We start from the raw sequence: 24945 nt of genomic DNA on the forward strand, positions 1-24945 counted from the left end.
CCCAGGTTTCCCACATTGCAGGTGGATTCTTTACCAGCTGAACCACAAGGGAAGCCCAGGGATACTGGAATGGGTAGCCTATCCCTTCTCCAGCAGATCTTCCCAACCCAGGAATCGAACCGGGGTCTCCTGCATTGCAGGCAGATTCTTTATCAACTGAGCTATCAGGGTAGTAAGAGTCAGCCAAATGGGTAATAGTTAGGAGAGTGGAAATTAAAAAGTGTGATCTGGCTTAGGTATCAGAAGGGTCAGTGGTTCAGCTGACAGGTACTCTGTTCTGACCAGGTGGAATTGCTACAGCTTTATAGATATGGAAACTGGAATTCAACAAGGCTACAGGCCTTGCTTAGGGCAAGTTCAAGGACGTTTTCCTATAGGAGGCCTCATGAAACTCAGCCCCTTCTTGAGAACCTCCAGAGGGCCTAGGGAGGGGATGGACATTTTTCCCCTGAAATGCACCTACAAACCTTACAAAGATCACCTGTCAGCCTTAGGGCTGGAACATGCTAGTGAATTTACTTTTTTAAAAATGGAGACATTCAACATCTATTTAATTAGACATTCACTTTTATTGCATAACTACAATATTCTAAAATATTCTTTAACTCAATATGTCTAGATAAAAGTGAGAAAGGAGAAGAATTTGAGGAGGGAAGAGAGAGAAGGAATTAGAACACAAAGAAATAAAAAAAAAAAAAAAGAATAAAGCAGGAAGGAAACACCTAGAAGGAAGGAAGTTCTTGAGACATCCTACAGGTCACTTGGACTGTAGAATTCTAAGGGAGTAACCTCTTGTCAGCATGCTGTTAGAATTTAGTATTTCTTTGTTTTTAACTTTTTGACTGTTCAGCTAGGTCACCACGCTCACTCTTTTATCCTGTCAACGGTCACTGAATAGCCTACTATCCACACTAGACTGTGCAAGCCTCTGGGGCTGCAAAGGGGCATCGCTCCAGGGTCTCCCAGTTGGGGGGTCGGGGGAAGTAAGTGGAGCAGTCCAATGAAGCAGTGGACGAGAGGGGGTAGGGGCATCACAGACAAGGACCGACCCAGCTCAGGTGCCGTGTGGCTGCAGAGACACTTTCAGCTGAGTCTAGCCAAGATGCTAAGGGTGCAGCAGGGCATTCCATGCAGAGCAAACGCAAGAGCAAGGGTGCAGCTGGCCCTGCAAAGTCTCCAGGCTCAGGGATTCCAGCCTCCCGGGTCTCTTTCCCCCTGAGCCCCTCCTGGGTGTGCTGTTAGAAGAAAGGAGGGGCAGTTCTCCTTTGGTCCTTGGAAATTCTGCTGCAGACACCCCTTCCCCCATCCCTGGGAGCTGACAGTTCTTCCCCAGCACATCTTGCCACCCCTGGCGGTAGGACAGCGTGGGGTTAGTGCCTGGGACCTAAAGTACTGCCCTTAGTAAAACATAAGCCTCTGAGGCCTTCACAGTCAGGCATCTCCAATCACACTGAGCCTGGCTCCTGGGTTCCCCAGAAACACCACTTCCACCCTCTCAGATCCCAAGGGGTCAGGACTGGCCTCTTAGGGTCATAACCTCCATGAAAGCAGAAGGAGGAAAGCGTTCCTCTTTACTCTTAGGGCTTCCCTGATGACTCAGATGGTAATGCAGGAAACCCGGGTTCGACCCCTGGGTCAGGAAGATCCCCTGGAGAAGGAATTGGCAACTCACTCCAGTATTCTTGCCTGGAGAATCCCATGACAGAGGTGTCTGGCAGCCTACAGACCATGGGGTCACAAAGAATAGGACATGACTGAATGACTAACACTTCTCTGAGGGTCCGGCCAGCAGGCACAGCCTGGATATTGCCTGGTAGATGCTGGTTTTCCAGTGGCAAGGCCCTGGGCTGGGATTTCTACCTAGCACAGTGTGACCCCCCTGAACAACCAGGCCTGCCCCAACCATGCCCCCTGAGCCTGGTGGGCAGCAGCAGCCCTGCTGGCCAACTTGACTGGTGGGGGGACAGCGAGGATCACCCTGAAACTGTGCAATAGCCTAGCTTCCGGTGCACAAAGATCATCAAGTTCCTTCTCCTCCATGGGAGGGGGTGCCATCCCACACCAGCCTACCCCTCTCATGCCTGCTCCTGGTGGCAGGAGAGCTGGCCTGGCAGGCCCTGCGGAGGGGTGGGCTGGCAGCCCCGCTCCAGGAGCTGTGAGAAGACACCTGAAGCTGAGCAGAGCTTTATCTGGGAGCAGGCGGCTGCTAAATAATGAATTCAGACTGTCTGCACTGCTAGGCTGCGCTCAGGCGCACCACACACACACACACAGATACAAACACGCTGGGCGCTGGGAACAACTTGGAGGGGCGGGGGCTGGCAGGGCTGTGAGTCTCTGTGAGTCGCTGGAGGGAGCCGCTGGGCTTGGTTGCCTTGGTCTCTGTGGGCAGCATCGGAGGGAGAGGAGGCGGCGGCGGAGAGGAGGGAGACGTGAGTGTGCTGAGTGCTCCATCCACAGAGCTCGCTCCTTCCCCGGCTGCTCCCTCCTGGCGGTGCCCGGGCTCCCCGCACCAGCATGGCCCTGCTCGTCCACCTCAAGACGGTCTCCGAGCTGCGGGGCAGGGGCGACCGGATCGCCAAAGTGACTTTCCGAGGTAGGGAAGCCCCCATCTTATGGGGACCCCCTGCTCTGGGCAGACGGGATAGAGCAGCGAGGGAAGGACGGGTTGGAAAACTTCTAGCAGGCTTGGGGCAATGAAGCTTCTCACGGGCAGCTGTCTGCCCCTTGCCAGGCTAGCCATTATGATTTCTCTAAAATCAGGGTCCCCCCGTTTCTGTATCTGCGTGTGTGTCTCTCCCTGCACTGGCCAATGTGCCAGCCAGAGCACTGTAGAGTCCCTGGCCTACAGGAGATCCTGGGGAGGCAAAAGCAAGAACCCCACCCCAGGCTCAGGGGACCCTGGGCCCCCTCCTCCTCTCTCTCTCTCTCCTGCAGGCTGGATTCCTTGGGCCTAGAGTGGGGGTGGGGTCCCAGCCTGGAAGACCCAGGCTCCTAGAAACCAGCATGATGGAGATACTGTTGGCTTCTTTTAGGTCTGTCTGTGGTCAGGGATCCTTTGAGCCCCACGGCCTCTCTCACTGTCAGTTCTCTTCCTAGCCCCCTAGCATCCAGTCAGAATTTACTATGACCTCTGTGCCACAGCTGGGGGCTGGGCATGACCCAGGCCTGGCCCTCGACGAGCCCACATCCAGTGAGACAGGAGGACCAAGGGATAGACAATAGGACAGGTGCATAATACGATGAGGATGGGGACACAAGTAGCATGCAAGCTACAGAAGCAGCACCCTGATGCAGGCTGGGGGTAGGGTAGTCAGGGAAGGCTTCCAGGAGGAGGTGACATCACAGCTGAAACCCAAGGGAACAGCAGGAAGGAGTAAGGTAAAGAGATAAGGACAGAGCAGACAGAAGCAACAGGATGCCCAAGGTCAGGAGAGGAGCTGGAACATGGGAACAGCCCGAGGCTCCATGAGCCTGAATCCCAGAGTAGGCGTGAGCAGAGCAGAGGAGGCAAGGTGGCCTTCACTCCAGGGACAGTGGGCAGTCCCTGAAGACCAGGCTTACCTCTGCTTTTTACCCACCCACCTCTGTCTCTGCCTGGCCACAATCCAGCCCCCTGGGCCAGGCACATCTCTGGCAGCCTTTGACCGAAAGCCAGGTGCTCCTCACTAGACATGGCCCTTCCTCCCCTCAAGAGGGGCCTGAGGGTGGGGGCAGGGTAGGTGAGCAGGGGAGGAGCTGAACAAAGCCACCAGACTAAAGAGCAGAATGAGCATCGGGGCCCAGGCTGGACACACGCCTGCACCTGTGTCAGGAGGGAGAGGGGAGCCCATGGGGCAGCCTTCCCAGGAAGTCTCCAGCAGCCCCTGGGGCATCCATATCACCCCCTTGGTTGGGCCAGCTCTGGGCACCAGGCCCTGGGTTGTCCTGAGGCTGCTGTCGTAGGGACGGGCCCAGGTAGAGGGGGCTGCGGCGTCCCTGCCACCAGGAGGGAGAGGAACCCCGACAGGAGGGAGAGGAACGGGGGCCTGGCTGCCTGTTGCTTCCCACACCCACCCAGACTGCTTTCTCTGCAGCGCCCTAGAGCTCCACGTGCCACCTGCCGGCTGGTGCTGCCTTTAGAAAAAGCCAGTCTGTCCTCTCAAGGGTCCCTGTATTGGACAGAGCACAGTATTTGGGTCTTTAGCTACAGGTTGCGATGTTGCTGCTATGGCAGGATAGTCCAGGCTGCACATACCAGTCCCATTTCCAGGCAGAGAAACAAAGGCGTAGAGAGATCCATGTATCCTTGGTGGAGGCACCGAGGCATGGTGGGCCCAATCCACAAGTCCTCACCCCCAGCCCTAGCTCTCTGCCCTCAAGTCCTCTTTATCCCTTCTGGTGAGCTGGGGGTGAGCACCTTGTCTTTCTGATGTTCACCTTTTTCTTTGAGTGGTGGCGCCAGTCCTAGGCTCAGGAACTAGCCTATTTGCAACCCATACCCTCTGGACTGAGTGGAGGGTCTCCTTCTGAGCTCTGCCTCTCAGCGGGCTGCAGTAGGTAGAGATCCCGAGGAGGGGCGTTTGGGCATCAAGAACAGGCAGACAGCAGGTTTCCAGAATAAATCCACTGCAACAAACAGAGATGCCCCAGTCATTCACCTGCTGCTGCGAGCAGTTGACTATAAATGCCCCCAAAGACCGACACTAACTATAATTCAGAGGAAACTGACTCACTCTAGAATGTTCCACAACATCCCCTGCACACAACCACTGGTGTCCAGGCAAGTCCCCTGCAGGGAGAAATGAGAAGCCAGTGAACAGTCAAAGGGAGATGCTGGCCCCGAACTCCCCAGATCCCTTGAGTAAAGCTCAAGGCCAAGTGGTAATAAGAGAGCACCAGGTGAGTTTTGTGTGGCCCTGGTACACAAATTGGTTGAAATACAGCTTGACTTTCTGTGCTGTGCCCTCTAGGGCACCGAGGAAAGATCCCTGTGGGACCCTGGTAGAGAAATCTCTAGCTTTGGGGTCAAAAGCCCTGGGTCCCACCTGGGTCCTGCTCTGGACTTCACCTCTGAAGTCAGTTCATCTCTGAACCTCAGTTTCCTCATCAGTAAAATGGGCGTGATAATGAAACTCATCTCATCAGGTTGCTGGAGAAGGAAATGGCAACCCACTCCAGTATTCTTGCCTGGAAAATCCCCATGGACAGAGGAGCCTGGCAGGCTGCAGTTCATGGGGTCACAAGAGTCTGATACGACTTAGCGACCAAACCGCCATTACCACCACCACCATCACCATCAGCATCAGGTTGCTTCAGTGAAAAAATTAGGTATGGGAAAGTATTTAAGTGACCTCTGTGTTTGTGAGGCGGCTGTTCCACTTCTACTTGGGGTGGCTGCTGGCCTCTGAGTCATCTTCTCTCCAGCCCAGCTTCCTTCTTCTGTCAGCCAGGAGGGGGGAAAGAAGGTACCATGGGGGAGATAGAGAGGAGAGATCACCTAAGAGGTTCCAACCGGTGCCAAGAGCAGGCAAACTGGCCCAGCCTCTGCTCTGCAGGGACCCCTGTCCCCCCGGCTAAGATGTTCCACAGGAACCAAGGCTTGGGGTAGACTCCCTCCCCCCAGATCCCTGTTCCCATATGAGCTGGGCAGGCACCATCTTCATCTCCAGCCACCCGTGTTTTCCCTCCACTCCAGGTCAGCTGGCCCTTCTATCCTCAGGCTCACTCGGCACATACCACCCAGCTCCATCTGTAGCTTTTGACTCTCGCTGCCCCCGTGGCCCACTCCTAACCTGGGCCTGTCCTCATTCATTCATTCCCTGAATGTGCTGACATTTGTGGCCAGGCCTGGAACCCCCGGGGGTAAAGAAGATGCAGTCCCTAAACTCAGGAGTCATGGTCCATTGAGTCAGACATGGAGACACCAGAGGGTGCGGACCCCAGTCCCCTCATGCTTGTGGACCACTGAGCCTTGGGTCTCTGCTTCACATAAACAAGATGAAGACCGTGGTCCTCATTTAACCCAGAGGCTTGAATCAGGACTGGGAGGTCTGGGACGGAGCCATCCTGACTACAGGACGCTACTCAGAAGGAGGCAGTGGGAGCTTAAGTTGTCCTTTTTCAACTCCTGAATCATTCCCGGCATCAATCACAGCCACAGAAAGCGGGGTGGGAAGGGCCTCTAGGATCCTCCAGTCCAACTTTCTCCCTGTTTCTCAGCCCCTTCCATGCCCCTGGCCATGACTGTCTGGGGCCAGCCTCCTGGCCCTCCCTTGCTCTCCATCCCTGAGCTTTCTTGCCAGAATGCTGGGCTTGGGGCATTGATGGGTGAGCTGGGTGATCTCTGGAAGCTGAGTCTGATCTCCACATAATTCTTCTGACCTGGTCATTGGCATAGAAGTTTGCTTTATCAACGCTTCCCCCTTGGCCCAGCTGACTTTTCCTCCCTCTCCTTCTCCCCACCCCACTCCATGGGTTCCCAATACACTGACTTCTTGCCATTTCCCAAAGGTGCCAGGCTTTCTTTATCTCCAGGCCTCGAGACATTGTGTTTCTTCTCAAGCCTCCACCTTGAGAACTCCCACTAATTCTGTGCACCCTTCGAGGCCCAGCTCAGCTGTTAACTCCTCTATGAAGCCCTCCCTGCCGGCCTTGCAGTACTGTATGCACACTCCTCCCACCATTCACCTAGGGCACTCTATAGTTCAGAAGCTGCCCCTGCTTATATGCCCCTAAGGCTTCCCAGGTGGCACTAGTGGTAAAAAATCTGCATGCCAATGCAGGAGACATAAGAGACATGGGTTCGATCCCTGGGTCGGGAAGATCCCCGGAGGAGGGCATGGCAACCTCCTCCAGTATTCTTGCCTGGAGAATGCCATGGACAGAGAAGCCTAGTGGGCTACAGTTTAAGCACCTCCAAGACAGCGATCTGACCTTAGCTCTCCTGATTGAGCCCTATGCTAGGCACTGGGCCAGGTCATCAGAATGAATAGGAAATGGCATGTTTTTGAACTTGTTAGTGGGTTTGAATCCTTCTTCGTCTGTGACACTGCCCCTCTGGCTTAGTATCCTCAACTGTGAATGTCCCCGCCCCCTGCAATCTATCAAGAGAATCTTCCAGGGCCCCAGCAGGAGGCTAACTTCATCCTCTAGCAAGTGTTGGGGAGTCCAGCTCTGGCCCACAGGTCAGAAGCAAGAGGGGCTATACAGCCCCCACCCCACCTGCTTCATGGAATATGCTTATTCTGAGCATCACTGCCTAGAGTGCAAGGTACATGGTGGAGCTTTAAAAAACCAGGATCTCACAATCCAATAGGGGAAAGAAATATGCGCAGATATAATGGAGAAACATTGCCAGGCATAGAGGGCCAAGGTGTGCTTAGGGGCAGGGCATAAACTGCAAGATGGCAGCTTGCCCCCATACACACGTAAACACAGAGGTCAAGGAAAGTTTTTTGAGAAGACAGAGGAGACAGAGGAGGCAAGCTTAAGGAAGCACTTAAGCTGAGTCTTAAATAGCTGCTTGCACAAGTGGAGATGTGGAAGGAAGGCGAGAATCTTTGCTCAGGGGAGACGAGGCCATTCTGGGTGAGGGACTGACAGGCCCAGAGGCCAGAGGAGTGAAATCCCAGTTAAATCCAATGGCCGGGCAGCCACTGGGTTTGGCTGCAGCAGAGGTGGCAGGCAGTCGGTGGAGGCCAGCGAGCCCAGAAAGGAGCGCGGGGCTGAGTGGGTGACTTCGTGCTGGGAAGGGGTTAAGGCCCTTGCTGAGCACTAAGGACAAGATTCCTCTGCCCTCTGCTGCTGCAGGGGCCACCTCAGGTTCCGTTAGATTTATTTTCCCATTAAAAAGGCAGAGCTTTCCCTCTTGGTGAGACATGGTTTCTCCGGAGACTTCTCTGCCATCCCCGATGAAGGAGGTAGAGAGGATCCCAGTGTCCCAGCCCTGAGATGCTCCTGGATGCCTGGACCTGCCTATGCACACTGGCCCCACTCAGCACCTCCTCTCCGGGAGGACATGGGGTGAGCAGTGTCCCTGTTGAAGGTGGCAGAGGGTGGGGACCCTTAGGACAGCTCTGCCGTGGACAGCTGGTTGTGGACATGGCTCCATGCCTCTGCGGGTCCCCTGATGTATGCCTGCCTCCTCCACTATTCACAGCACTCACAGGTGGGGGGCAGGATTTCTCTGCCGAAAGCCCTTGGTGATAAATGCTCCCCCCCCACCATCCCGCCCGCCATGCCAACCCAGCCAGAACAAACCAGCACAGACCTCGGAGAACAGCAGAGCATGCTGGATGTTGCCCAGGCCTCTCCTGCTCTGATGAGGAGGAGATCATTTTATGATGTTGAAACAACCATAAAATTGGCCTCTACTATAACCGGCCCTCAGCAAAAATGCTGCTGGAAGGAAATGTCAAGATCAGACTTGCAAATAATTTCCCTGAATTGCCAAGTCTTGGTTATCTTACTCACCTTTACTGATAACACAAAAGCTATATCCCTTCCACCCACCCCCATCCCTGGGTCCAATCTTTTTTTTTTTTCATTATTAACTTTTTAGAATGGAAAATCTCAAATAAATACAAGAGTAGGGAAAATAGTATTAGTATAACTACCCTCAAGTTCTCCCCATGCAGTCTTAACAGCTATCAACTCATGAATAACCTTGTTTCATCTGTACCCGTTCCTACTCCCATCCTCCAAATTATTTGGAAGTAAATCTCAACATCACACCATTTCCTCTGTAAATATTCAGTATGTAGATATAAAAATCAAGGGCTCAAAAAAAGCCCACATATCATTCATTAAAAATAACAATAATTCCTTAATATTATCAAGTATTCAGTCAGTGATCGTTTCTGATTGTCTCATTGATGTCATAAACTCCTTCCCAATTCACCAAAAGCTATATTTCAATGTGTTCTCTAAGTCAAGTATTTAGTCATCAGTTCACTCCCTTCATTCATCCAGGTAATGATATTCATTGAGAGCTAGTTATGAGCTAAGTGCTATTCCAGGCAATGGAGTGACAGCAGTCAATGAGACAGACATGGTCCTTGCCCTCAAGGGGAAGACAGCCGTTGTACAGGTCACTGTGAGTGTGATGAGTGTTCTGGAAAGAAAGTGACGGGTGCCAGGCTGCATGAGGTGAGGGAGGCCCACTCAGATCAGGAGCTCCCGGACCCTCCCTAAGAGGGTGAGTCAATGAGATGAAGCTGGATAAGCACACGGGCCCAGGGAGGAGATTTGCTGAGCAGGGCGTGGGCTGATATTTAAACACCCTTGAGCGAGGATAGTATGTTGGCAGAGGCAACACTCACAGAAGGCCCCAATGCAGGCAGAGGGGCTACTGTCAGTACAGATATAATGGTGTGGAACTGTGTCAAGGGCTTGGGGAACAAGGAGTGCTGGCAGGGCCTGGGCTGGGAGTGGGTGGAGGGGAGGCTGGGCTCAAACACAGAAGGTCTTCAGCGTCACACCCTGGAGTTTGAACTTTGCCTTGTGAGTGGGAGTCTTGGCAGGAGAATGGGGTGGGAAGATCTGATCTGGGGAAGCACACTCTGGAGGGCAGAAGCCCAGGGAGGGGCAATGACACAGGCAGAGGGCTGAACCTCAACAGGGGGCTGTGGGTTTGGAGAGAAGGGGTGGCATTGGTTCGGAGAGGGGGCAGCTCTGGGGTTGACAGTAAGCAGAAAGGCAGGGCCAGTGTGCCTCTGGATTCCGTACTTGAGTACCTGGGTAGACAGTGAGGCCACCAATGGGGCAGGCAAGGAAGAGCAGGTTTGGGGCACACGAAGAGGATGGGCTTGCTGCAAGTCATTCTGGTGAGTATGTCCCTGGGAAGCCAGAAACTGGGCTTGGTACCCTGTGTATGCAGGAAAGGGTTTGGAATCCAGTGGTGGGGAGTCCAGATGGTAAGGTCTAGGAGAAGGGGAGGTATGCTTGGTTCTTACGGGGCTGGTGTGGGATCCAATGAGAACGTTGATATACGTGAAAGGCTCTATAAACAAACTGTAAATTGCTGTGAAACATAAGGATTATGCTAATTATTCCGGGGCCCCTCATACTGCAACCTTCTACAGAGAGAGAGAGTAAACTGTGCCCTGGGGACCCCATGGCCCCAAGGATTGGCGGGGCAGGAGTTCTCCTGCCCATTGTGGACACCCCAAATTCTGCCAGATGTGAAGATGATGGGGCGAAAACACCTGGAGCCATCACCATCCAGGTGAGCTCCTCCAGCGCAGGAACCTCACCAGGTTCCCTGGGGCCAGCACAGTGCACAGAACAGACCCCAAAGAGAAGAGACAGGGAAGCAGGACAGCTTATATGTGCATCAGGAGAAGCCAAGCAGTTAGCAACAGGGGATACTGAAGCCGCCGAGCCAAGCAGTACCAGTCAGTGGTCTGTTTCCTCCCCTGACAGTTCCAGAAAGGGCTCCTGAGACAGAGAATACCATGTGATAATTTCTACCTTTGGCCTCTTGTCTCCTTCCTGCCTGGATTGATCAACCCCCAAGAGGTTGGCTCAACAGTCATCGCTTCTATTTTGTTTTATATTTCAAGGCAAACAGGCTCATCAACTTAACTGGAGGTCAGTTTTCACTCAATGGCTTTTTAAAAAGCCAAGGCTTAAGAAAAAGTCAGGACTGCAGTTTTAACAATATTTTTTTACCCCGTTTAAGGATGTAAAAAGTCACCTGTCCATTATGCTTCATTATCTTCCCAGTGCCTGACACAGGGAAGGTACTCTGCACAGCTTGTGGGTCACTGAGACCTCAGCCTCCTCCATCTGTCACAGAATGGGAGAACCCAGGATGCACCAGTTGCTGAGTGTGCGGCTGGTTCTGTCCTAGGCTCAAGGGGAAACACCACACTCTCTCTACCTTAGTGCCGGGGTCTGAAAAAAAATGGGAACCAAAGCCATCAGTCACACAGAAGATCAGTGTGAGGCAGCACCTGCAAGGAAGTACAGGTTTGAGCTGAGCCAGAGGGATGGGGTTTACAATCCCTGCCCTGCCCCTGCCTCTCAGCTGGATCCCTGACCTAAGCCTGAGTTTCCACTGAGTCCCTGGGTGTTAACAGGGTGAGGGAAGGAGAAATAAATAAGTGGAGGTAAGAAATGATATTTGAGTAAGATTTGCAGAAAACAAAGGGTAAGAGGTAGATGGGGCCTCCATCTAACTGAGAAATGGGGCAAAGGAAGGGACAACCTCCCCTGTGGGAACCCCAGGGACTCTACAGAACCCAAACCTGGCTCTCTGAGTTGCTGGTGATCTTTGAAGAGCACACATTATTTAAGGAACTGAAGGAATAGCTGCTTCCCTGGAAAATTCTTTTCAATAGAATTTCTTCATTCTACTGTACCCTCAGTTGTCATTATAAAATTCAATAGAATGTGTTCCTCATAGGGGAAGAAGTGTTATTACAGGAGAGAATCAGAAACAACTGAACAATAAAGTCCTTAGAGACATGGAAGATCTGACAGCATCATCAAGCACCTTGACCTAACTGGCATTTCTAGAACCTTTCACTCCCAAACTGAAAAAATACACATTTTTCTCATGTATACACAGAGTACTTATCAAGACAGACCGTATACTAGGTAATTAAACAAGTCACAATACATTTCAAAAGACCAACATCTTAGAGTGTATTTTCTGACCCCACTGGCATTCCGTTAGAAATAAAACACATAAGAGATCTTTAAAAGTTCCAAATATTCAGAAATTAAAATACCCTTCTGAATAACCTGTGGTCAAAGAGAAAACAAAAGCAAAATTATGACATTTCTAACTGGATATTAATGAAAATACAACACATCAACATTTACAGCTTTAAATACTTACAACAGAAAAGAAAGATATATACAATCAATGATTTAGGTTCCTGCCTTAAGAAGCTACTAAAAGAAAAGCAAATTAAACCCAAGAATAAAAACATTATGCTAAGTGTAGTAAGCCAGGTTCAAAAGACCATATATCATAGGATTCCATTTGTATGAAAAGGTCAGAATAGAAAAAATATATAAAGACAGAAAATGGATTAGTTGTTGCCAGGGGCTGGAAAGAGAGGATGATGGAAAGTTATTGCTAATGAGTATGGGGTTTCTTTTGGGGTGATGAAAATATTCTAGAATTAGTGATGAAGGTTGCACAACCTTGTAAATATACAAAACTCACTGATCTGTACACTTTCAATGGGTGAACTCTATGGTTTGTGAATTATGTTTCAATAAATAAAAATAAATTCAATCTAAAAGATTAAATCCACAGATAATAAAAGGAAAGAAATAGAAGACAAACAGCATAGAAAAATAAGAGTTCTTTTTAAAAAATTAATAAAATAGGTAAAGTATAGCAACATTGAACAAGAATAAAAGCAAGAAAACACAAATTACCAATATCAGAAAGGAAAGAGGGTATATAATTACATTAAAAGGAAAATGAGGGAATATTATAAATAATGTTATCTCAATAAATTTCTACAACTCAGATGAAAGAGACAAATCCCTTGAAAAATAACTGACCAACATTGACACAAAAAAGTCCAGTATCTATTAAAGACATCAACTTTGTATAACAAAGATAATAATGATGTTGATGGTGATGGGGTAAACTGCTTTTCCATAAAGAAGACTTCAGGTCTGGATAGCTTCACTGGTAAATTCTAAAAAATACTTAAAGAAAAAATAATGCTATTACCCAAACTCTCAGAAAATAGAGAAGAATGAACATTTTGTAACTCATTTTTGATACCAAAATCTGATAAAGACTTTGTACAAATAGAAAATTAGAGCCTAATATCCCTCATGAACAAAGATGTAAAAATACTTAACAAAATATTAGTCAGTTGAATAGCACTATACAAAAGAGATAGCACATCATGACAAGTGAGCTTTATGCCAGGAATACAAGGTTGGTTTAAAATTGTAAAAATAATGACTGGCTAGAACTCTAGTACCACTATTGAATAAAAGTGGACAACCTTGCCTTGCTTATGATATGGATATAGAAATGGCCAATAAACACATGAAAATGTGATCATCATTAGTCACTGGAAAAATTAAACTCAAAAACCAAAATCAATTACAACTTCACATGCACTAAAATGTAAAAGTCTGACAATAACCAAATGTTGGTGAGAATATAGAACAATTATATTTTTTTACATTGTGGATGGAATTATAAAATAGTATAATCACTTTGCAAATCTGTTTGGCAATTTCTTCCAAAGTTAAACATAAACATATGCTATAACCCAGTGATTCTGCTGTTAGATATTTCCCCAAGAGAAATGAAATGATAGTTGCACAAAAATACTTTTACAAGAATGTTCACAGCATCTTTACTCACAACATTTCATGACATTGAAAGCATTCCCAAAAGTATGAACAAGAAAATGGATAAACAAATTATAATCTATTCATACTACAGAAATTGCTCAACAATAAAATTGAATGAATTACTGATATATGCAACCACAAAACTGCATTTTGGGTGAATCACAAAAGTATTACATTGACTGCAAGAAGTCAGACACACAAAAGTACATTTTGTATGATACCATTTATAAAAGTTTAAAATCAAAAGTTAGAAATCAGAGCAGTGGTTTACCTATGAGGGGTAGAGATTGATGGAGTAGGGGGGTGCAGGGAGGGAGTGCCTTGAGAATTGGAAATGTTCTTGATCAATGTGTCTTGATTATATGATGAGCACAAAAGTATATGCATTTATCAAAACTCATTGAGTTCTGCACTTAAGATCTGTGAATGCAATACTGTAAAGCAATTATCCTTCAATTAAAAATAAATAATTTTTTTTAAATCTGTGAATGTAAATTTTACCTTGTTTAAAAAAAGAGCTAATCATACCTAAAATACCTAGACTTTGAAAAATATTACATAAGATGAGGTAGAAAATTGTTCCTGATTATATACTACTAAAAATAAGCTACAAAATGTGATTCATAATAGAGGAAATCATTTTTATATTTAAGACACAACTTAAATGTCAAAAGAAAAAGAAGAACTCTTTAGCAGAATAATAGCCGTCTTTTAATTGGGTAATGAGCTATGTACTAGGTGTATAAGCACTATCATTTTCTCCATTTTATGGATGAGGAAACTAAGACAAAGACTGGTTAACTTCTTAGAGAGCATAAGACCAGCAAGTGATAGAGCTGGGCTTCGAACTCAGGGAGCCTGGCCCACGAGCCTTAACCAGCATCCCATGGCCCCTTGTGCTTGTAAGGGACTTGATGCTTTGCTCAGACTTTCACAGAAACAATCTCTTGCTGACCCTCACAGTGGTTCCAGGATGTAGGGTTATCCAGGTTAATTGCCCCCAGTTTAGAGATGATGGGCTTCCCAGGTAGGGCAGTGGTAAAGAATCCACCTGCCAATTCAGGAGGCACAAGAGAGGTGGGTTCAATCCCTGGATCAGGAAGATCCCCTGGAGGAGGAAATGGCAACCTCTTCCAGTATTCTTGCCTGGGAAATCCTATGGACAGAGGAGAGTGGCAGTCTATAGTCCATGGGGTCACAAAGAGTCAGGCACATTAGAGATGATGACTCCGAGACCCCAGGGGTTGAGTAGCCAGCTCCAGGCCTCGAGCCTGAGCCTCAGTACATGGCCCCAAACCTTGGCTAGACCTGGCTCTTTCTCGGCCCACGGGGCCCTGCCTTCCCACAGTCATAGAGGTAGCTAACCTTTGAAACGGAACAGGCTGATTAAAACTGGGGGGAATTAAAATAGCAGGGCCACCCCTCTTGAGTTGCTGTTGTGGAACAGTGGGAGAGAAGATTCTGGGGCCATCACAGCACTGTGATAGGGAATGGGGTGACTGCCAAGCAACCTTCCATACAGTCCATACCAGGCAGTGCAGATGGTGAGGATGGCCAATTTGAAACAATGCAAAGAAATAGTAGTGGCAGGTCTCAGTCACAAGCAGAGGGCTTTGCTCTTCTTCTCAGCTCACACAGGGAAAAGCATAATGTCAGGTGCTGACACGGCCCAGAGGGCTAGGTCCTGGGCAAAACTGCCATGTCACTGAAGCTTGTCCTCAGGACACTCTCTTTCCTCTTAATGGTCCACTCCCCCCAACCCCAGGCTCTCAGGACCCCAGGACACCCCCCTTCACCCCAGGTCTTCCTTTGGGGGACTGCTCCCTGAGGGGAGACCCTTTTCATTCTTCCCTTCACCATCACTATATTGTCCTGCAGCCCGCTCCTACCGGCTCTGTGGTCTGCTTCAGCCATTCAAACCTTTGCTCACTCTGTTCTCTGCCTGAGTCCATTCTCTCTCCCTTTCCCTCATTCTCTCTGAATTTCTACATTCTATCTGACCTTCCAGTGTTAACTGCCCATACTTCTACAGTGTGTCACTTGACCTGCTAAGTTGAAGTCATTTTTTCTTTCTCCTGTGTTCTCAATTTATTTTCACTTTTTTGCATGCCAGCAACCAAATTTTGCCTTATATAGTAGCCTTTTACATGCCCGACCTATCCCCACATTTGGATAGTAATAAGGTTCTTCAGATCGCATCCTGATTCTAATTATCTTTGTGAAACACCTGGCCCACCCTCCTCCATGGACAAATGACTGTGCTTTCAGCAGAAATAGAAGACCCTCTTATGTGTGAGAATGAATGAACATACACCAACTCACAGCTCAGTCGCTTCATGCCTGCCTGTTCTCAAGGTCTGGTGCTAGCGAGGTAAACTAGAAGAGAGCTGTGTGGTGCAGATGGCATGTTTCGCACCCTTAAGTCACATTGCATGAAAGCTAGTGCTCCATCCTGCGTGACAAGACAAGAATCTCATTTAGGGTTATCGTTACCATCTTTCTAAATTCCATATATATGCGTTAGTATACTGCATTGGTCTTTATGTCAATGTATGGCCAAAACCACTGCAACATTGTAAAGTAATTAGCCTCCAACTAATAAAAATAAATAAAAAAAAAAAAGAATCTCATTTAGGATAGTAGTGGCAGCATGGATATTTCCAAATAGCAAATGACATACAACTTACTTCGATTAAGCTTTGGACTCCTGGTCCGCTCTATTTGGATATATCTGACATCATGGCACTCATTACAGTGTGATCACAGAGTCTGCTATTCAAACTTCATTTATTGACTCAAGGAGGATTTTATTTCAAACCAAAGAGCTCAGCTCTATCCCATAAGCCTCCGAAGGAATGAAGGATGCTGTTCAATTTTCCCCATCTAATCTCCTGCTCATTCTATCCACAAAAGCCTCTCACCTTTAGGGAACAGCCATATCCTTTCTCTCAAGCCTTATTCTCGGTCTCGGTGGCAACAGTGGTGATTGGATATTGGGATTTTCAATGGTTTTGTCTGAAAGTCATTTAAAATGGAGCTGAAATGTCAACAAGACTGGTATTGAGTAGAGTAGACGTTAAGTGGAAATGAACTTGAAATGAGAGATGGGGTGAGTAATCCCCACTGATAACCTGGAAAGGGGCTCTGGTCTAGTGAATAGAAAAGGCTCACTGGCACGATCACTACCCCTGTACAAATCCTCCTAAAAAGTGAGTTTCCAAAACTGCCTAATGACATTCTCTTTTCTTAATAAGTTGTCCTTTCCACTGTTCTGTACCATTGATTTGATTTTTTTTCAGGAAACCTTTTTTTTTTTTTAATATCTAGAGGTAAAATTTAGCTCATCCTGTTTGACAATATTCAACCACACTTAAATCCCCGGAGCCTGAGGCAATGAGGTTTTACTGCTTTTCGAAACAGAGTCCTGATGTATAAATTCTGCAGTGGCTGATTTCGTGGTGTTTTATGTCTTTTCCAATGAGGCTGTAGGAAATAGACAAGCAGAGGAAGGTTTGAACCCTGGTGGCTTCAGGCTGGTTTGAACCCTGATAGCATCTTGCACTCTCCCTCCCACCCACCCTCCCCTCTGGCTGGGTTGCTCAGTTTCACTCCAGGAATCCCTTGAACACAGCCATATCCAGGATTCATTACCATCTTTCAGGATGAAAAGGCCTTTGATTATTCCGAACAGCAGGTCCTTGGGGGAGCCCCAATGCACAGATATGCCCACCTGATTTTCAATTTGTGTTGCATATTGCCTGCGGGAAAAATTAAAAGAGGCTCAGGTACCATCCTTCAAGCTTCCTTCTCCTCTCCTGGCTGCCTTGGGGTTTGTCGTTGAGAGTTTTCTTTTCAGTTTTTTGTTTTGCTTTGTTTCATCCCCAGTTAGTGCTAAAGAGTCTTTCTTTCCCATCTGTCTACTCCATATCTATTTTTTGTGTCTCTAGCTTTTTCTTCATAGCTTTGTCCCCATTATCTGAGATGCCCCACATGCCTCCCCACATGCCCCTGTCCTCCAAGCATGCACACACACACACACACGTGCACACACATGCATGCATACATGCACACACACACACAAACACACACACATACCCCCTTCCTCAGACCATCCACCTAGACACAAATGCCCTGGCACAAATCCCTGGCTACCTCCTTGTCAGCTCCATACTGAGCTAAGACTTGCTTCTAAATTCTTAAAACCAGGCAAGTCCTGGAGATCTCTGTACCAACCCTCATTACACAGATGAGGCCACCAAGGCCAGAGGAGAGAAGTGGGTCCCAGGGGACTGGGGCCTCCTCGCTGTGGAGGATCAGAGGGGACTCACTCCAGTGCCTCCCTGGCTGGACGCTGATCCTGCCAGGTCTCCAGGTGTTTCCAGGGAGAGGAGCATGGCGTGCTCCCCCACCATCAAGTCTTTCCTGATTCCCCAGCCTGCCCACTGGTGACAACCCACAGTAACCTTCAGAATGGGGCAGATTTCAACCTGGAAGTAGCACTTCAGTGAAATGGTCTGCCGATTTAGGTTTGTTGTTGTTGTTCATTTGCTCAGTTGTATCCAACTCTTTGCGACCCCATGGACTGCAGCACGCCAGGCTTCCCTGTCCATCATCAACTCCCAGAGTTTACTCAAACTCACGTCCATTGAGTCTGTGATGCCATCCAACCATCTCATCCTCTGTCGTCCCCTTCTCCTCCCGCCTTCAATCTTTCCCAGCATCAGGGTCTTTTCCAATGAGTCAGCTTTTTGCATCAGGTGGCCAAAGGATTGGAGCTTCAGCTTCAGCATCAGTCCTTCCAATGAATATCCAGGGTTGATTTCCTTTAGGACAGACTGGTTTGATCACTTTGCAGTCAAAGGGACTCTCAAGAGTCTTCTCCAGCGCCACAGTTCAAAGGCACCAAGTCTTCGGCACTCAGCCTTCTTTATGGTCCAACTCTCACATCTGTACATGACTGCTGGAAAACTGCACCACCTGGGAAGCCCTGGTTTAGGTTGGTGGGGACTTGAAAGCATTGTTTCAGTTATAAAAGAAGCACAGTCACTGAAAATGTCAAACTCAAGTGGTAACAGTAAAAAACAAATCAAAGCCATGATGCTTTCAATATCTTCTCACTTCCCCTGCCCACGGACAACCACTCTTAATGGTTTGAGATTTTTGTCCATTTACAAATAAAAGAACAGTGTTTGGGGTTTTTTAAATAAGCAATTTGCTGTCCAAGGAGGGCTGACTATAATCTCCTCTTTTTCCCACCAGGGCAGTCCTTCTACTCCCGGGTCCTGGAGAGCTGTGAGGACGTGGCTGACTTCGATGAGGTAGGAAGCCCTTGGGGCAGCACAAGTCCCTTCCCAGAGGGGAACCAGCAACTCCCTGCTTCCTGGGCCCACACAATGGAGGGGGGCAGGTAGGTGGAGGAGAGGCCTGTCCAGAGCTCCTTGCTTCCTGGGAGCTGTGGAGGCACCTTCCTGTCCCCTCCACCCAGACCCCTCTCAGGGACCTCTGTACAGGAGAGCCCCATGTGGAGTGACTGGCTCAGAGAAGGGCAAATGGGTCCATTCAACAGGCCTAGAGTGGTTTCCCTTCCCATGTTCCCTGGGCATAAGGAAGCCCTCGCTAACTGACCTGGCTTCCCACAAATACAGTCTCCCCCAGACCTCACCCCTTCCTCTCCAAGAGTTAGTGGACTATTTCTCCCACTGTCTTCCCAGGAGGTTGTTTTGTTCTTTGGAACCTGGGTCGGGAAGATACCTTGGAGAAGGGATAGGCTACCCACTCCAGTATTCCTGAGCTTCCCTCGTGCCTCAGACAGTGAAGAATCTGCCTATAATGCGGGAGACCTGGGTTTGATCCCTGGGGTGGGAAGATCCCCTGGAGGGCGGCATGGCAACCCACTCCAGTATTCTTGCCTGAGAATCCCTATGGACAGAGGAGCCTGGTGGGCTACAGTCCATTGGGTCAGGAAGAATCAGATACGACTGAGTGACTAAGCACAGCACATAGTTATTTCCCTCTTTTTGTACCGTATTTCATATATTTGTGTCTTCTCTCTGTTTTTCTTGGTCAGAAAGAAAGAAAATCTCTTGCTAAAGATTTGTTTATCTTATTAATCTTTATAAGGAACCAGCTTTTGGCTTCATTAATCTTCCCTGTTTTTGTTCTCCATTTCATTGATTTCTGCCCTGTTCTTAATTATTTCCTTCTGTCTATTTATTTTATTCTACTCTGTGGCTCTTTTCCTAACTTCTTGAGTATGAAGCCTTTATTTTTAACTTTTCTTGTTCCTTAATAAATGTATTTAAATTTTGCTCTATGTACAGTTTTAACTGTATTCTATAAACATTTACATATAATATCTTCATTATTCCTTGTTTTTAAATATTTCTTACATTCCTTTATGATTTTCTTTTTAAACCCAAGAGTTATACAATAATATGTTGTTAGTTTCAAATATATTTGTGAAATTATAGCTCTTTATTTTATTCACTTCTAGTTTTATTGCATTATGATCAAAGAACAGAGTCTGTATGATATTGATCCTTTGGAATTTACTGAGACTTTTCTTATGGACTTAATTTGTGGTCATCAATGCTCCTTCTGTTTAAAAGGAATTTGTTCAGTGTGGGGTTCTATCTGTAACTCAGTATAAACTTGTGTTTATATTATATAAGGTCAAACTTATTATTAATATTATTCATTTTTTCAGAGGTCCTATTTATTTTTCTCTGCTTGATCTATCAATTTCAATAATGATGCAATAAAATCTACTGCTACAATTATTGATTTATAAATTTCCCCCTCCAGTTCTATCAGTTGTTGCTTGATGTGATTTGAAACTTACCAATTGCCTGTTGCATTCATTATGGCTGTATCATCTTGCTTATTTTTCCTTCTACCAGTATTTAATGTCTTTCTGTGTCTTTTATGTTGTTTTTGCATTAATTTCCATTTTATCAGATATTCAAGTTGTTATCTCAGCCATTTCGTTTAGTTTGCCTGGTATATCTTTTTCAATCATTTTAATTTCTTAGTATGTATTATTTCATGCTCTTATTTTCAATAATACTATGTTTTTAAAGTCAAATGTATCTTCTTAAGGCATATATTATTAGATCTTATTTTTTTCCTCCAATATGAGAATCTCTACAATTTAATTGATTAGTTTAACCCATTTACCTCTGAAATTGGTATTACTATAAGGCTTATTTTTTACCACCATCTTATTTTATATTTTCCATTAACTATAATTTCTGTTTCTTGTTTTCCCCTACTTTCTAGCTTTCAATTGAGTAAATGGAATTTTTCTTGTTAGTTGGAAAGCTATGCATTCTATTTTTGTTTTCAAGGTAGTCACCCTTCCATACTCATATTTATGTAATCCTACTGAGCACTCAAACAAAAATAATTGTAATTTCTCTTAATATAACAAGTACCTTAATACTCCCTCATGCTTCTTTGATTTTCCCACTTCAGCCCACATCCTCATGCTGATATTATCTAGATTAAAATTTTAATTCTAGTTTCTTATAATTGTATGTTCTCTTTTTCCTTTATTTGTCCTAGCCGTCTTTGTTCTTTTGGAAGACAATAGTCTTTACCACGATACTTGATCACCTTTACTTCTCATATCTTTTGAAGTATCTCTTGGAATTGTTTTTCTTCTTATTTGACTACCTCCTCCAAAAGCATTTTTAATTTGAATCTTTATGTAGCAAATTTTCTAAAGCTGTATAAATCTGAGAATGTATTTCTTATTTCTTCAAATTTGAATGAGAATTTCACTAGATATGAAACTTTAAGCTTGAAGTTCTTTCCTTCAGAACTTCAAAAATATCATTCCCTATTCCTGGTGGGAAATCCAGTGGTCACTGATTCTTGTCCGTTGGTGGGTGATCTTTTCTTTCTCTCTGGAAAATAAAATACAATTCATTTATCTTTGAAGTTCTTAAGTTTTATTATAATGTGTCCAATGTGGGTTTCCTGATATTCCCTGTTGTGCACTATTTTGTGAGCTCTTTCAAATCTAAGGCCTTTCAGCTTTCACTTATCGTAGAAAATTCCATCTCCATTATTTTTTTTCAAACATTCAGTTTTTATAGTGTCCTTGCTGCTTCAGTTCCTGTGATCAGATGTCAGTACTACTTAAGCTCCATTTCTTAGCTTTTCTGTTCTGTTGTTGTTGTTGTTGTTGAGTCATCCTTTCTTGATGTCTTTTGAGGGAATTCTTCAAATGGATCTTCCAGGTTACTGATGTTCTTTTTCCTTATGACTCCTTAAACTTGTTTCGTATTGCTGATACCTATTTTTATGGACCATTCATTCTAATGATCCTGCTCCAGTTGTACAGTTCAGTGTGTTGTCTTTCTTTTATAGACAAGATACTCTCCCCATCTCTTCACTTGGCTCTGTTTGAGCTCCCTTGGTGTCAGCAACCCTGTCTGGTAAGGAGAACTGAGCAGCCATCAGAGGCTGCTGGCAGTCTCTAGGGGCTGAAGGGCAGGCAAGAGCACTGGGGTAGCAGGGGAGTGGCCAGTCACCGCAGGAAGAGTCAGGGTCTCATCTCTAAGCCTTAAAGGAGAGACAAAGTTGACAGAAGGCATGCTTTTTAACAGACTAGCTCTGGGGGTTCAATGAAAGGAGGTATGAGGCAGCTGGTCTATCAACAGCTTTTTGTATTAAACCTCATCCCAGTAGGGTTTATGTCACAATTTTATCAGTCAAGGAGCAAGCAGCCATTGCCCCCAGAGTAATGCCAGGGAGCGATAAGAACAGAACTTGGGAAGATTTCCTCCAACCTGCTCTCCCACGGCTGCTTCAGCTCCCCCCTCCCCTCCCCCCAACTCATGTGTCAGCTCCACAGCCTTTGATCTCCCTGGGCTTCCCCCATCTGCTTATCTGTCTGTCACCTCCTAGAATCCGTATTTCCCTCTTGCCTCTCTAGTTCCCACAGGTTGACTTTGGGGTGAGAAGCAGCCATCCTAAGTCACCATCTAGGCACGAAGCAGAAGCTCCACTTGACCCCTGAAGAACTTACCCCATCTTTCCTGGGCCTTGCTGCTCACACCTGGCTCTGTTTGGGCTGGGCAAGGCCTTGTGGCAGTCTGCTCCCTTTGAGATTAGCGTTTAGCTAAGCAAACTCCAGGTGTGCTTGGAGAGCTGCTGTCTCATCCTCACTCTGGGCCCATCCCACACGGTATAGCTGTGTCCGTAGGCCCAGAGCTGTCGGCCAGGGAACACAGACTCAACCTCCCCACCTGGGCTCAGGCCACCAAGGACCATCACAGCCCCAAGCTATACCCTCCCCAGTGAGAGTTCTGTCCTCGCCTTCTCTGCCTCCTGGCTGCGTGACTTTCAGCCTCACTTTCTAAGCCTCGGTGACCATATTTGTCAAATGGAGCTGATAATGAGTATGAAGTCTCTCTGTAAAGCCTTGATCAAAATGAGGGATTATTCCCTGGTGGCTCAGATGGTAAAGAATCTGCTTGTAGTGTGGGAGACCCAGGTTCAATCCCTGGGACAGGAAGATCTGGAGAAGGGAATAGCAACCCACTCCAGTATTCTTGCCTGGAAAATCCCATGAACAGAGGAGCCTGGTGGGCTAATGTCCATGGGGGTCACAAAGAGTTGGACATAACTGAACAACTAACACACACACACACACACACACACACACACACACAAGCCTGGTATCTCAGCCTCAGAGAAGCCCCACCGTACAACCCCTCCGTTCCTTCCCCTCATCCCCTCTTCGGGCAGAGCCCCAAGATGGAGGGCCTGGTTGGGTTAGGATGCAGGCAGCCCGGCTCCATCTCTCAGCTCTGCTCCATCTCTCAGCTCTGCCTCCCTGGGCCTCTGCCCCTCTGGTCAGCTGGGCAGAGCCTGTGACTCCCTCCTCACCAAATCTCCCAGGGGACATGTCCACCCTGGCCTCCAGCCTGTGAACAGCAACCCGATGCCCCTTCTAAGGACACCATCACTCTTTTCCATTAACTGTACCCTAGGACACCTGAGCCCTGGGTATACATGACATTCCAAGTTAATCACCATGTCCTTCCTCCTCCCAGTGCTGCCCAGCACGGGGCGGGGAAGGGGGGAGTCAGTCCTGCTGCCCTGAGCATGGGACCAAGTTCTGAGCACCTGGTGTGTGTGGGTCCAGGTAGAGATGCCCCCAAAAGAGAGAAGCAGATGCAAGAGCACATACAGATCCCTACAGAAACCTGGGCACTGGTAGCCTCCAGGCCAGTGTGGAGATACCAGGAAGGGGTGGAAGCCAGGGAGTTATGAGTGAAAGCACGTGCCTAAATCAGGTAGCAGCCTCGAGGTGGGGAGAAGCGGTTCTTACCTGGGGAAATTTACACCCACCCATGGGTCGACAGGGAAGTTGCCAGTTATCACAGTGGGGAACGCACTGGCGCTTGGTGGAATGGGGCATGGATGCTAAGTGACCTGCAGGGCCCAGGGCCCCCACACGACAGGGACTTGCCCATCAGTTCCCTGGTGGGCAGCCCCGTGGGAGGATCACAGCAGCAGTTTCCCACAGCAGCACCATGCTGTGTCCTTAGCGAAGCCTCATCCATCCAGTCTCCACAGCAACCCACGGGTGAGGAAACTCAGGCTCAGAGAGTATGTCTCCTTCCCAAGGTGATAGCTGCAAGTGGCAAAGACAGGGTTCTAAATCCAGGCTTAGATGAGATTCTAAGCCCCCTTTGAATGCAGAGTAGAAAGCTGCTTGGCCCGCCCCCCATCGTCCCTGCAAGGGCTTGCTAGGGTCTCTCCACGGTCCTGCCTCCATTTCTCCTTCTAAAAAGCAGTTCACAGCCTGGCTGCCACTGGTCAGCAGGACACACACAGAGCAGGGAGGCTACCCTCCCACCTCCTGATCAGGCAGAGCCCAGAGATCTCTCCAAATAGCCTGGACTGCACCCACACTTGGACCTGTCTCCCCATCCTGGAGTGGACAAGTCCTAGACTCTCCTGGCTGATTCCTAAAAGAACCAGCCTGTCAGTGGTTCCAGAAAAAGCTTGAGAAAGGAAACCTCAGCTGCCCCTTGCAACCTCCAGAGACCTCTTGGCTTCCCAGGAACTCCTTTTTCTTACTCTGATTGTGCCCAGGGCCTTTGGGAACCAGCTCGGTGAGGTATAAATACATTGGCCTGGGAGTCATGAGCCCTGGACTTGATAAATGCTAAGATCTTGGGCTGGCCACTCAACCTCTCCAAGCCTCAGATTCCCCTTTAGAAAAATAGGAACAGACTCCTTGTTCTCTCTGCCTTCCAGAAATGTGGCATGGCTGAAAATGAAATGAAAGACGTGAAAACAGATGGCCCTCCCTCCTCTGCTCAGAAAAGGATGAGAGGGCCCGCAGCAGGTGGGGCTGACGAGCCTGAATTGGGGGACTGGGGGCTGACAGAAAGATAATGCCCTGTACAACAATGGTGGAAACAGAGCCTGGCTTTGGTGTCTCCTTTCCCAAAGGCTGGAACCTGAGATCCTACATTTAACCTACAACCATGGAGAAGCTAGAGAGAGAAGGATTACTCCCTGGTGGACCAGACACACCTGTCTGGTCCATTATTGGCCTGGCACAGGGCTCAGGGAAATGTTGCTGAGTCAAAGAATGAA

The 24945-nt window shown here is 47.5% G+C and overlaps 1 protein-coding gene across 4 annotated transcripts in view; it reads left to right on the plus strand.

The window, feature by feature from the left end:
• Window positions 1–2348: 2348 nt before the first annotated feature.
• Window positions 2349–24945, plus strand: part of OTOF (otoferlin) — a 90014-nt gene continuing 67417 nt past the window's right edge. For all 4 annotated transcript variants that reach the window (XM_070450596.1, XM_020913842.2, XM_020913840.2 and 1 more), the window contains exons 1-2: window positions 2349–2596; window positions 18583–18641. In XM_070450596.1, coding sequence (XP_070306697.1) covers window positions 2518–2596; window positions 18583–18641 — 138 coding nt within the window. In that variant the 5' untranslated portion in view covers window positions 2349–2517. The remainder of the gene's footprint in view (window positions 2597–18582; window positions 18642–24945) is intronic.

This window comes from Odocoileus virginianus, chromosome 2 (assembly GCF_023699985.2).
Source record: "Odocoileus virginianus isolate 20LAN1187 ecotype Illinois chromosome 2, Ovbor_1.2, whole genome shotgun sequence".
In the NCBI taxonomy this organism is placed as follows: Eukaryota; Metazoa; Chordata; class Mammalia; order Artiodactyla; family Cervidae; genus Odocoileus; species Odocoileus virginianus.